Source organism: Hemicordylus capensis, chromosome 3, assembly GCF_027244095.1.
Source record: "Hemicordylus capensis ecotype Gifberg chromosome 3, rHemCap1.1.pri, whole genome shotgun sequence".
Lineage (NCBI taxonomy): Eukaryota > Metazoa > Chordata > Lepidosauria > Squamata > Cordylidae > Hemicordylus > Hemicordylus capensis.
In genome coordinates this window covers 104936280-104949281 of record NC_069659.1, presented here as the reverse complement: position 1 = coordinate 104949281, position 13002 = coordinate 104936280, and the positions used below count along the sequence as shown (strand labels likewise).

Sequence of the window (13002 nt, the reverse complement as noted above, 5' to 3'; positions counted from 1 at the left end):
TTTTTTTCAGTGATGTTTTACTTATTCACAAATATGTTCCTGCATAAAAGCATGCAAAAGCATGTAAAAACACCACTTTTTAATGTGTGTTATCAATACATAGAAGTGCACAGTGTATTGGTAAAACACCATACAAAAATATCATTGATAAAATCATGCACATGATGACATAAAGATTGCTTGTTACCATGTACTATCTATCTATCTATCTATCCATCCACCGAGTTGCTTTCTATACCGCCCTTCCAGAAATGGCTCAGGGCAGTTCAATGCACATTGCTCCCTAGTTATGTGGGGAGAGGTAAGATATCAAGGGTGGCAAACTGCAGGCTCACTGTGCACAGAATCCAGAATAGGCACCATGATTAAGCCCATGACCAAGCATCAATGAAATAAATAAGACAAGTTAGTCATTACCAGCTAAAGTCATATATCTATATCTATCTATCTATCTATCTATATCTAATATATCTAATATATCTAATATATTATACACACACACACACACACACACACACACACACACACACACACACCACCCTTCCAAAAATGGCTCAGGGTGGTTTACAACAAAATAAAAACAATTAAAATCAAAACTATAAAAACAGAATAAAACCAATTAAACATTCAAACAGTTGAAAACCAGGGCAAACATTTAAAACAATTAAAAAACCCTGGAAGGCCAGGCCAAACATACAGGTTTTAAGGACTCTCCTGAAAGAAAAAATACAGATTTCTGCCAACAGTGCATTCCATAGCCCAGGAGCAGCTACAGAGAAGGCCTGCCTCTGAGTCGCCACCAGACGAACTGGTGGTAACTGGAGACGGACCTCCTCAAATGACCTAACATGTGGTGGAAATCATGCAGAAGAAGGCACTGTATAAGATAACTCAGACCTAAATCATTCAGGGCTTTAAAAGGTAATAACCAGCACTTTGTATTTTGCCCGGAAATGTATTGGCAGCCAGAGTAATTGTTTCAAGACAGGCATAATATGGTCTTTCTGGGTTTCCCCAGAGACCAGTCTGCCATATTTTGAACTAACTGAAGTTTCTGAACTACATACAAATGCAGAAAGAGTGCATTGCAATAGTCAAGGCGGGAGGTAACCAGCTGATGCACTACTGTTTTGAGGTCATCCTCTTCAAGGAATGGGTGCAGCTGTCAAATCAGCCAAAGCTGATAGAAAGCATTCCTGGCCCTGGCCTCCAACTGAGATAGCAGGGTGAGGCCTGGGTCCAGGAGTACACCCAGGCTATGCACCTGCTCCTTCTGGGGGAGTGTAACCCCATACAGCACAGAAAGATCTAACTCACACTTCAGATTCTGAGCCCCTACAATAATCACCTCTGTCTTGCTTGGATTCAGCTTCAATTTCTTAACCCTCATCCAGCCCATTACTGCCTATGGGCAGGCATTTAGAGAATGAGTTCCATTTCCTGAAGATGAAAAAGAGAAGTAGATTTGGGTGTCATCAGCATACTGATAACAACCAGCACCAAACCTCCTGATGACCTCAACCAGCAGTTTCATGTAGATATTGAAAAGCATTGGCAGCAAAATGAAGCCCCGAGGGACTCCATATAACAGCTCCTGGAGGAGCTGTTAGATGGAACTTAACCATCTGGAATCTACCCGAGAGACAGGAGCAGAACCACTGCAAAGCAGTACTCCCCCAGCCCAAACTCCCCTAGGCGATCCAGAAGGATACCATGGTTGATGGTATCAAACGCTGCCAAGAGATCCAAAAGAACCAACAGAGCCACATTCGCTCTGTTGGTTCCCTGGTAAAGGTCATCCATCAGGATGATCAAGGCTGTCAACTCCATAGCCATATTTAATGCCAGTTTGAAATGGGTCTAGATAATCAGTTTCCTCCAAAACTGGAACTGGTCAGCCACCACCCTCTCAATCACCTTGCCCAACCAAGGGAGATTGGCCTGTAATTATCCATCATCAAGGGGTCCAGGGAAGACTTCTTAAGGAGTGGGCTAAACATTGCCTCCTTCAGACAAGGAGGCACCCTATCCTCCCTCAGCGATGCATTTATTATACTAACTAGGCCACCTCCAACAATCTCCCTGCTAGATAGAAGCAGCCAAGTCAGACAAGGATCCAGACAACAAGTGGTAGGCCGCACCACCTCAAGCAGCTTGTCCACATACTCAGGAGTCACATATTGAAACTGATCCAACCTAATACTGCAAGAAGAATTGCTGGACACCTCCACCATAGACCTTGCAGAAATAGTGAAGTCCAAGTCGGCCCGAATACAAGAGATCTTATTCGCAAAGAACCTATTAAAAGTGTCACAGCATAACAACCACGGGGACTGATTTTGAAGTAGAAGGAGCAGAAATGAAACCCCTCACAGCCCGGGAGAGCTCTGCCGAGCCTGAACCTGCAGCTGCAATGTGCACAGAACAAAATCTCTTTTTTGCTGCATGCACTGCCAACGCATAAATTTTCAAATGGATCATATGCTGTTTCCTCTCAGATTCGAACCTAATTCTCCTCCACTTGCGTTCTAATCGCCTATCGAACTGCTTCAGCCCCCGCAACTCCTCAGTATACCAAGGGGCCATTTTTGAAGCAGGTCAGAAGGGATGCTTGGGAGCAATAATGTCTACTGCTCTGTTGAGCTCCCTGTTCCAGGTTCCCACCAGGGCATCGACAGAATCACCAGCCGCACCAAGATCAAAATCCTCCAAGCCCTTTTGAAATCCTGCTGGATCCAGCAGCCTTTTCAGATGGACCATTCTAATAGGTCCACCACCCCTGCAGGGGTGGATTGTAGCTTTGAGACCAACCTTAACCAGGTAGTGGCCCATCCATGACAATGGGGGAACCATCAGATCCCCCACCCACAAACACCCCCTGATCGGACCAAAAGACCAAATCGAGTGTGTGGCCAGCAACATGAGTTGGTTCAGAAACTAATTGGGATAGGCCCATAATTGTCATGGCCACTATGATCTCCTGAGCCGTACCAGACAAACCAGTACCAAAGTGGATGTTGAAGTCTCCCAGCACCAAAAGTCCAGGAGACTTCAACACCAATTGTCATTACATGTAGTAATTGTCATTACATGTAGTAATGACAATCTTAGTCTGTATAAATCTTTGCCCATGTTTATACAGAAATCTTTGTTTTCTGTATAAACTTTGGAAATAAAAACTAGACAACAACATCAATGTAGAATCTGGTGAAAAGAGAAACAAAATTATACACTTTAATGATCAAGTTTGAAAATGAAAATAAAGAAGAGGATTAAAATGGTTTAGCAACACAGTTTTGATAAAACTGTCAAACTGTCCATTAGATTTCAATGAAATGACGCAATGGCATCAAAAGACTTCCTGTTTCAACTGATTGTGATTCCATACATATTTATAAAGAGCAAAGCAGACTAGAGCTACAATCCTTTGCACACTTCCTTGACTTAACCCATTTGGACTTATTTGTAAGTAAACATGCCAAAGCTACTTTCCTGTACAAGGAAGGTAAATAACTAATAATCAGGAAAAGAATTTATCTCCTTCTGACTGCTCTGGATTCAGATAATAATATTAAGGCAAATGGGTGTGCAATGCAAATATGGTTTATAGCTTAGAACACTAGAGTTGCTTGTTTCACCCTCCACAAATATCACATAAATTAGCTTCAGTTTTGTATTAAAGAATGTTTCCTCATACAGTTGGGTTCATCCTCAAAATCATCTTTGGGGGAAAATAATAATTGAACAAAGCTTATCAGAGCAGGTCAGGCCTAACATGAGAGAGATAAGGGATGTGTTAAGGTATTATAGAAGATACCATAGAGAACCTTTTAAAATTGCTTTGCTAAAAAGATATGGAAGTAACATCACCTTCCCTGACATTAGGATCAGAGAATTACAGGGAGGAAGAACATCAGAAGAAGAAGAAAAAAAGGAGAGCAAAAATGAGAGTTCAAAATATTTCAAGGAAGAGAGGACAAGCCATGGTATTATCAAGTGAGCAGTATCAATAGACTGAGGCTATATTTGAAACTGGGTCCTAAACTGCCCTGGCTGCGGCCTGGGCTGTTCTTCATGAGGCTGGTGGGGAGCTTGGAGGAGCCCACCCCCAATATTGCTGTGGCCCCCACCGCCAACTCAGATAAGGAACAAAGTCCCCTTTTTCTCCCACACCCCCAGTCTTAGCTGGTTCAAATCCAGTCCAGATTAAAACCAAACCAGCCAAACTGGTTCCATGCACAACCCTAGCCTGTTCCAGTTGTATACTGTCCTCTGCTAAGTTTTCAAAGGATTTAATAAAGCATAAGCCCAAGATATATATGGTTATAAAAGCTGGCTTCCCCCCCACCCCCAATGATTTTATTTGCTTGCAAAAACTGAGTCATACTTAATTTTAAAATAATGAACACTCAGATGTGTATAGATTGAATGCATTTCACAACCTCACCACCATATGGATGCAATGCAATGCCAAACACGAAATCTAGAAGAAACCTTTAGGAAAATAATTGACCCTTGTCAATAGCATAGTGGCTTATATAGCTAATAACACATAATAAAAGTGCCCAAATAATCACCAGTGTATTTTTAAATGAATAATATGAGTGTTGAAACAGTTTATTCATGCAACTGCATGTAAAATCATTTTTAAAAATGTAAAAATAATGAAAATTGCAGCCTTTAGGAATGTACTTCACAGGTTAAACAAATATTTACAGAAATAGTGATAAAAAGTAAGGACATGGTGATAGTGTTTCACTTAATTTCTTTCATATGGGATATTTTTATTTTTTATTTTTTAAAATTTATTTATCACATTTATATACCACCCAAACTTTCATCTCTGGGCGGGTATGTGCGTTTCAAACCAAAATATATAATTTTGAAGATATAATGTTATGAGTATGTATGTTTCAAACCAAGTAATTAAACAGAGTATCTGTGATTGCATAACTCAATAACAATTCATTGGGTATCTAATCAGCTTTACTAGGAAGTCAACTAAAAGTAGTAAAGATGATGAGTGGCTGATAGCATGATAAAAATAGCACTGTCGGGAGTTAAAAGCATTCATTCAGCTGCCTTAGTGTTACAGCACAACCTTCAGAAACATTTAGTGTCTTTTAATTCAATCCCATAAAATAAGTCAGTGTCGCTCTAAGGACATCTAAAGTACATGCAAAACATTCAATTACTGCAAAACAATTTGCCCTTCAGAAGGCCATATCACTATGTAAAGTTCAATTTTCCATGCTTTTGTCAGTAGTGTTGCAACAAAAGGCTTGCAAATTGGACTTCCTAATTCAGATCACTGAAAATTCTAGAAATCATTAATGGGTAAAAACAACAATTATAGACACCTTACTGACCACTTGATAAATCTATTTAATAAATCTGTAAAACTTACCTGTGCTTCATGAGGCACATGTGCTGCATCAACTCTGTCTCCAATGTAACTTGTTAACTGTTTATCAATGAAGGCAAGGGACTCCTGAATTAATTGAAGGGTTTTGTCGATCTCCTGGGCAGAATGTATACTTTGTTCAAGAACCTTTTGCCTTCTTACAGCCTAAAAAAAAAAACAAAGGGGAAAAATACAACTAACAGATGAAACACAGCCATTTTAAACATACCATTAAAAATACAGGTTTTAGTACAAACTAGAATTTTCCAGCTGTTACTCAACCACCTTTTTGTATGATAAATTGCGTCTCTTTTTGCCAGCCATTTTGCTTTTCAAATAAATAAGAACAAAGAAATGTATAACTTGTAAATATCCCCTAAAAATCAAAGCAAAGATTGAGGAATTCTATAGTGAGTAGAAGACTATAAAACTAAGCTCAACCACTTTCCTCAGATAGTTTTTCACTCTGAAGAATAAGGGCCTCTTGATCTCATTATATATCCCAAGAGATTTGCTTTGGTTAGAACAGATCTACCGTCATCACAGTCCATTTTAAGATAATCCATTTCAACAAGTGAGAGGGATAAAAGATCTGTTTATAAAACAAACTCTCACATAGGAAGTATAAATAGTTCCTCAGAGTATGGATTAAATGGTAGTCCTCAGAGGAAACACTGGATCCTTGTATTTGCCTTGAAGGCTCTTTATGCTACATTCCTCACATTATTTATAATCATTTTTAACAGTTCAGCATTAAGCTAAATGTTAAAGAACATAGGAATCCAATGTTTAGGCTGCTCCTAATATTATTATAGCAAGTCATTTTACTTTAAACCTGCCCAGCGATTATGATGCAGACAATAAAAAATAAAAGATTTTTAATGTAGTTGGGAACACACTTTTAATGTATTTTTTAAAAAATAATGAAAATAATAGAAATTTACTTTGAATTTTGTACAGTTGTCAATGTGCCTTCACCATACTTCATGAACTCAGATAGCTGTGAGTTAATTTTTTATTTTGGTCATTGCTGGGCTCTTCAAAAATTTGTGTGAACATTTATTTATTATTGTTAAATTTTAATACTGCCTTTCATTAAACCAATGAAATTTTTATACCGCCTTTCATTTTTTAAATGGCATATAAACCTGACATTTATTTTCAGTCAATAAACTTGAAGACCAAGTCCTATTATTAAGTGAGTTGCCAGGGTAATCTTTTCAAGGCTATTGTACCCTTGAGGGTCAAGGACTAAGAATTACACCAAGGAAAACTAATTTTGCTAAAAGCATTCACCAATAGGGAATAAAGCATCCATATCCTCTGTATCTTTCTTTTCCTGTGACAGTTTATAATGGAGTATAGTGAATGTGTCTTTGCACACGCAAGGGCCATTTGCTGTCTGCACATGTTACAAAAAGCCTATGTGGACCCCATGGATTTTGAGTAGCGCATTCTTATGAGCACACACTCCTCTCTTCCTTGTATCCTGGGACCAATATAGTTGCAGCAGTACTTCAGATACTTTATATCTGAAGTACTGCTGCAACTATATGCTCTGCATACTGTGTTTACAAGGTTCTAACAACAAGAAAAACTATTTCCATTATAAGTCTTTCAATTTGCTAATTACTGTATATGAAAAGGGGAATATTTAAAGAATACATATTCTTTAAATACAAGAATACAAAGAGTACATTTCTATTGTACTTATATAAAATTATAAAAGCAGAATGAAATTATCTGGGCTATTTTTGAAAGTTGCAGTGTTTAATTCCCAGCGTTGCCCTTAAAATAATACCTTTCTTGTATACGTCAAATCCTGTGTATATTTTTTTCTCTTGTGCCAGACTCAATTGATTAAGCATTGTCAACCCTGTCATTTAGCAGCTTACACATGGCTTACAGGCTTGAAAAGCTCTATTGAATTTCTGAATCATGTCCTGGGATGTTCACTATAGTAACCTTGTTTTCCCTCTCTAAACCTCCATCCTCCCTCTAAAGAATAATAGTGCCTCTTTCCCACCTGGAGAAATTGAAAACTAGATCATCAGGGTGTCTCAGAATATTAAATCAAAATAACTGTAAGATTCCTAACAACTCAAAATCAAAACCACAGGCACCAGAAGCCTAAGATAGTAGTGTGCACGGATCGGTTCGGAGGCCATTCCACTGGCCTCCGAACCGATCCGGACAAGGGGTGGTTTTGGTCCGGGAGGGTTGGGGTGGGGGGTTCCATTAAGGGCGGGGGGGGCTTTACTCACCCCTCCCGCGCTTTGCAAGTTTGGTGCCATAATTATTTTTAAAAATGCGCCGCAGAATTTCTCGTTGCTCGCCGCTCCTTCTTGACTTCAAAATCGGGCGGCAGGATACTTCCCTGCCGCCCCCGAAGCCCCCTCAAGCCATTTGAGCTCTTGAAATCTCGCCCGGACCGAGTGCCAAAGCGCTCGGGCGGGCGGCGGGGAGATGTCTGTCCGTCCGCCCGCCCCCTTCCCTGCCTTCTGCGAAGTGCAGGGAGCGCACCAAACTTGCAAAGCGCGGGAGGGGTGAGTAAAGCCCCCCCCGCCCTTAATGGAACCCCCCACCCCAGTGCCGAGCCGCAGGTCCGCGGTCCGGTGCACACCCCTAGCCTAAGATTGACCTCCTTCTCATGATCCAGTGAGATCTCTTGAGATTGGGTGGCGGAGAAGGCAGCAGAAGCTCACCTTCCCTGCAGATGCTCCTCCGGGAGTTTCTGGGTGCGCTAATCACACACAGAGATGGTCCTCAGCTATCCCAGGCTGCACGGAGGAGCAGGGGTCTGGATGTGTCCTGCCGGCCCCCAGAAATCCCATAGTGCACCATGTGGGTGCATGATGCATTGTAGGAATCCCCCCTCCTGTGCCAGTGTCAGCTGGAAGCACCTGGTGCTGACATGAACAATTAGCCTGGGGTAAGGGCACACGTGCCCTTAACCTTGGCTAACCATTGGGCTCCCTAGGCGGTTTTGCTGTTGAGGGGCTGCTGGAAGCCTCGCAGCTACCGGCCATTGTCACAGGCAGCCAAGCCTGGGCTTAGCTGCCCTGTCTCGGGTTTGGCTGCTGATGAGAACAGCATGTTGTTTTAATTTTGTTTTTATCTTGTTGTAAACCGCCCAGAGATGTAAGTTTTGGGCGGTATACAAATATGTTAAATAAATAAATAAATAAATAAATAAATAAATAAATAACAGTGCCCATACTCCCGTTGCTTACTGATTGCAACATTGCATTGGCTCTTCCTGCTTAGCATTTGTAAGTAGCATTTGAAAAACACTTTCATGTATTCAAAGTGCTTCACATGTCTTGTTTTCTTATACTCTTTAAAGCAGCCTCTTCAACATAAGTATTATTGCTCACCCTGTAGTGCAGACAGGGGCTGACAATGAGAAGCAGTGGCTTGCCTAGTGGGATCATAACTGAAGTGAAATTTGAGGCAGGGACTTTCTGATTCATAGGTCTTTCTCTTAGCCAATACATGACAACAGCTTTCAAGTCCTTCATTTGTAAATTAAAGACAATGCATACAAAGATGAGCAGCATCCATGACAAATAAGTATTTGCTTTCATTAAATATAACTTTTCACAGAATTATTTGAATAAGGCTGTGGTTAATGTGGCTTGTACAACAATCAAAGTTAGAGTAAAAAACAATCTACTACGTTATTACTAATTCTGCGAGAAATTACCACATTTAATGAGAGGAAATATTTAATAATGAGAGGAAATATACAAATAAATATTTCCTTTCATTAAATGTGGTGACTTCTCGCAGAATTAGTAATATCACACTAGATTGTTTTTTGCTCTAACTTTGAGTGTTGTACAGCCACACTAACCACAGACTTATTCAAATAAAAATGAACTACAAACTAAGTAATCTGGTGGCCGAGAATGGGTCACCTTTACATAGATGTTTAGTATTTCATTTAGCCTGTAAATGCTTTTTTTAAAAAAAATCCCAAGACGGTATGTTCCTTAATGTGCAATATTATTTACTAATAAAATAGAGATTTAGATTTTGAGAACTTTCTGGAAGAAGGATTGCAGTAGAGGCAACTGCTTGTAGATAAGAACTGTGTCTTCTGGGGAAAATAAGATGATCATTCTGATTATATGCAGTAAATATTTATATTTGGTTATAAGTGTTGGAAGGAAAGGACTTTGCGCTGTCTCTTTGCCTCAGACAGTGGAGGACAGACTAGTAAGTCAGAGGGCTAGAAGGTCAAAGACATTTGGTCATCACTTCCTGCTGCTCTGATGCTATCCCTTTGAAATGTAGATTGCTAATCTTAGGGGATTCAACTTCCTTCCTCCTTCTCTCTCTTCCTACCTGGCTGTTGACCTTGCAACATGGCAAGTCTCTTGCCCTGCACCATATGTGCAGAGAAGATGGTGAATCCATCTGCATCCATTTAGATAGATAGATTAGAGATCCTAAATCCTCACTTTCCTATCTAGAATGGAGTTCCTTAATAAATACCTTTTTATATTGATTTGAAACTAGCAATTGGCTCCAAGTTACTTTACTCTTAGCACACATGCATGCATAACTAAATCCGCTGTGTTTGTGCCTCTGTGCACTCTGCTATATTGAAAAAGGGATTCTCTCACCACAGAGAATTTCCAACAGGTTATGGGCTCCAGCCAGTTATGGGAGCAGTATTTTGAGCTGCGTGTGCTGCAACTAGATAGTTAGGTTTGTTCCAGGAGATCCATTGAGATCTAGCGTGGACACTTTGAATTGCTAATCTACAGCAACTGCCTTTTGGAGCCGGTGAGCATGGCTGCATACCTGGAGGGAAAACTCAGGCTTACCATCCTGGAAGCGGATAATTACTTGGAATGGAAGACTCGACTGAGGATTGCACTGAAAGCAGAGGGACTCCACCAAGTTACTGAGGAAGACCCCCCGCCAGATGGAACCTCGGACGCTGAGAAAAAGGAGAAGGAACTCTGGCTAATTAAGGACCGAAAATCACAAGCGATGATTACAGCTTCCGTGAGTAAAACTTTCCTTTATGCTATTTGTGATCTTGGAACCTCAAAGGAGATGCTAAACAAGCTAGATTCTATGCATATGAGGAAAGGATGGGCATACACGTTTAATTTACGCCGAAAATTGCAAGATCTCCAATATAAAGATGGGGACTGTTTCTCTACTTTTATTGGGACTTTGGAAGATTTCTTTTTTCAATTTAGACAAGCAGGAGAGGAATTTACAGAGAGTCAAAAGCTGGAGACTCTGTTCTTGAGCTTGCCTGCTTCCTATAGCACTATAATTGGGCAATTGGAAACCCACACCAATCTAAACTTTGAAAAGGCTGTAGAAACATTGTCTTCGGAGGCTAACCGAAGAAACCTTTTAAACTCACGCTATGAAGGTGAACTGGCTAGCAACTTTGCTCTTAAAGCAACAATTGATCATTCCAGACGTAACCCGAGATGGGGAGGGAATGCTGGAGGAAATGCTGCAAGAGGGAACCGCATGGGCACCTCACATTTGCATACAAAGAGAGCAGATTACACCAGAGAAACTCAGCCCAGAGAGAGAGGTCACATGACCGCCAGTGCTGAAATGAGGTCAGCTGGAAACAAAGCCTTCAGGTGTTTCCTGTGTAACGAATTTGGCCACCGGGTGGCGCATTGTCCCAAGAATCAGACCAGGAGGTCTGGGAATATCAGTCAAACAAAGGAGAATGAAAATAGAGATTCCAAGTATACAGACAGACATTTCAACAAGAACTATAGTGTTAATTTAATGAAAAATAATGAAAAGCTGATTTTAGATTCTGGGTCATCTGTCCATATTTCTAAAAATCTAAGTTTCTATACTGAACTGTTTGATATTCCTGAAGAGACTGTTTATTTGGGCAATAATTCTACAATTAAAGCAAAGAAAAAGGGCGAAGGAATTTTATATTGCAAATTGCTGGATGGATCTGTTAAACCATTTTTTCTGAGAGATGTTTTGTATATCCCTGAATTCTCAAGCTCCTTGATTTCAATATCCAAGCTAGAGCAACAAGGCTGTGAATTGTATATTAAAAATGGACAATGTGTTGTTACCCAGAATGGAGAAGTTTGCCTTGTGGGCTCGGAATTTCAAGGTCTTTATCATGTGGAAGAGCAATTTACAGACAGAGAAAGACCAGCCCAGTCCAGACCTGAGGCATACCAGCCTAATGTAGTGAACCTAGCCAAGTTGTGTCAGCATGGAAACTGCTTACAATTATGGCACAGAAGACTAGGACACAGAAGTTTTGAATCAATTCAAAACATGAAGGAACAGGGATTAGCTAATGGCATTGATTTTGTACCATGTGACACTGTAACTAACTGTGTTTCTTGTCTCGAGTTCAAAGCAGTAAACAAGCCATTCCCAAAGCAGAGTGAAAGGAAGACGAAAGGACCCTTGGATCTGATCCACAGTGACATATCTGGACCACTACCAGCAACCATAGGTAATCATAAATATTTTCTAACTATAACAGATGATTTCTCACGATACACGTGTGTTTATTTACTGAAGGAAAAATCAGAGATGCTGGAGAAATTAAAACAATATGTGGCGATGGCAAGCAACAAATTTGGCTGGAAGCCAAAGATCCTGCGCACAGACAATGGAGGAGAATACATGTCCAATGCTACACAGCAGTTCTTAAGAGAACATGGAATTGTGCATCAAACTACGGTGCCTTACTGCCCGCCCCAAAATGGAATCGCAGAAAGAATGAACAGAACTCTACTGGACATGGTAAGATGCATGCTTGCTGACGCACACCTCCCACAGAAATTCTGGGGAGAAGGCATCATGACTGCTACATACATACACAACAGAATGAACACAAAACCTATTGAAACAACACCTTATGAACTTTGGCATGGTCATAAGCCGTCCCTGACGCACCTGCGTGTCTTTGGAAGCACGGCTTACTCATACATCCCAAAGGAAAAAAGGACTAAGTTAGGGCCTAGGGCCACAAAAGGGATTTTTGTAGGCTACGCAGCACAATCCAAAGCCTACAGAATTCTGGATCCTGACACCAACAGGATAACCATAAGCAGAGCAGTGTGTTTTGAAGAGGATGAAAGAGCTACACCTTCAGAGGGGGCCTACACTGAAGCAAGCAACCAGACCAAGCACCCTGATGACTGGATTATGCTTCCTGATCTCAGAGGAACTGAGGAGGAGGAGGAGACAGCAGATCCAGATCCAACCACACTTGACACAGAGACCCCCAGCGATCCACCAGACGCACCTGAGGTGATAGAAGGGACCACAGAGGGTGAGGTGAGGCGATCAACGCGCTCAAACAGAGGTGTTCCAGCTCCGAGGCTGTCCTACCTCGCAAGAACAGCGGAACAACCAGAACCTTCATCATGGGAGGAAATATCCCAGCTACCACAACCAGAAGCCCAGAAGTGGAAACAGGCTGCAATTGAAGAGCTTGAGGCTCTACAGAAAAACAAAACCTGGACTCTTACTAAGTTACCACAAGGAAGAAAAGTTATTGGCTGCAAATGGGTTTTCAAACTCAAACATGATGCTGATGGTGAGATTCAGCGCTACAAAGCCAG

At 41.0% G+C, this 13002-nt stretch overlaps 1 protein-coding gene across 18 annotated transcripts in view; it reads right to left on the bottom strand.

Moving 5' to 3' along the window:
* DMD (dystrophin) overlaps positions 1-13002 on the bottom strand; it is a 1901967-nt gene that overhangs the window by 1067387 nt on the left and 821578 nt on the right. For all 18 annotated transcript variants that reach the window (XR_008319265.1, XM_053308495.1, XM_053308494.1 and 15 more), the window contains one exon: positions 5408-5569. Coding sequence is in view for 17 of the 18 variants with exons in the window: in XM_053308495.1 (XP_053164470.1) it covers positions 5408-5569 (162 nt within the window). In the remaining variant the exon portion in view is untranslated. The remainder of the gene's footprint in view (positions 1-5407; positions 5570-13002) is intronic.